A 1314-nucleotide genomic window follows, 5' to 3' on the forward strand; every position below is an offset into this window, starting at 1 on the left:
CCGGCCACAGATGCCCGAGCGCCAGCAGGACCCTCCCAGGGAGGACGCGCATCCCCGTCCACCCGGGAAGAACCTGCCTCCTCAGCTGGAGCAGTGAGGGCACCGCCAGCACCACGCGTGTCAGACACACCGGGACGCCAGGGGCGGCCCCTTTCCTGCAGCCGTGTCTCAGGGCCTCTCCTCTCACCATGTCCCCATCCCCGGCCTGGGGGGGCAGCCACGCTCTCCCCGCAGTCCTGGGTGAGCAGGTCTGCCCGGGGGCGCCCGAGGAGCTGATCAAATGGACTGTGCGCCCGGCCGGTGTGGCTCAGTGGATAGAGCGTCGGCTGCGGGCGGAAGGGTCCTGGGTTCGATTCCAGTCAAATGGCATGCACCTCAGTTGCAGGCTCGATCGCCAGGCCCCAGTCGGGTGTGTGAGGGAGGCAACCATCGATGTGTCTCTCACATCGATGTTTCTCTCACTCTGTCTCCCCTCCCTCCCACTCTCTCTAAAAGTCAACGGGAAAACACGCGTGGTGAGGATCAGCCCCCACCATCACCACCACGAAAGGACTTCGCCTCGCAGACTGGAGGCCCCGCTGTTAACCCGGCACCAGAAGAGACCGTCGCTGTGAGAGGGAACCTGAGCCAGGCCTCTCGGTGAGCTGGCGATCACTCACGTGCCTAGCATGACCTCGGAGTGGGTTCCCCGCGACGTGAGCAAGGCGACGGCTCTCGGACGCGCGGGCTGAGGGCTGACACGGGGCACCAGGGCCCTCCTGCCCCCACACCGCCCACCCCCGGGCCCTGGGCACGTACCAGCAGGCGAGGATGCAGAGCCCCGTGAAGAGGGTGATGGGGATGGGGTAGGAGGCGCAGAGCAGCCCATGGTTGTAGAAGGCCCGCGATATCTTCTCACGCAGCCTGTCAGTCAGGGTCATCCTCAGCACAGGTCACCTTGCTGCCATCCCGGACGTACGCAGGGGTCAGCCGGCAGGCGCTCCCCGGGGCTGGCGGCCACCATCTGCCCTGGGGGGAGGGGAAGCAGTGAGCAAGGGGGTGGCTGGGAGGTGCAGTGACAGGGGAGGGGGAGACTCGGGGCGTCTAACAGGCGCTCCCCCGGGCGTGGCCCCGCATGGACCAGGGAAGCTCGTGTGTGAGGCCATCGCCTCCCGCCGCCCTCTCTGTGCGCAGGTCAGATGAGAGCACCTTTGGGGAAACCTTCGGGCAGGGCTGACCCCACCGGCAGGGACTCACGGGTCAAGCATGTCCGGCGTGGTCAGCCCCCCGGGAAAGCACCCACAGCCGCCTGACGGCCCCCTCCAGCCAACAGCC

The 1314-nt window shown here is 67.5% G+C and overlaps 1 protein-coding gene across 1 annotated transcript in view; it reads right to left on the reverse strand.

The window, feature by feature from the left end:
* Positions 1 to 1008, reverse strand: part of SCAP (SREBF chaperone) — a 39538-nt gene extending 38530 nt beyond the window's left edge. Inside the window, exon 1 of the mRNA XM_014540503.1 lies at positions 799 to 1008. Within this exon, the coding sequence (XP_014395989.1) occupies positions 799 to 920 (122 nt within the window). The 5' untranslated portion in view covers positions 921 to 1008. The remainder of the gene's footprint in view (positions 1 to 798) is intronic.
* Positions 1009 to 1314: the final 306 nt, after the last annotated feature.

Source organism: Myotis brandtii, unplaced genomic scaffold (assembly GCF_000412655.1).
Source record: "Myotis brandtii unplaced genomic scaffold, ASM41265v1 scaffold246, whole genome shotgun sequence".
Lineage (NCBI taxonomy): Eukaryota > Metazoa > Chordata > Mammalia > Chiroptera > Vespertilionidae > Myotis > Myotis brandtii.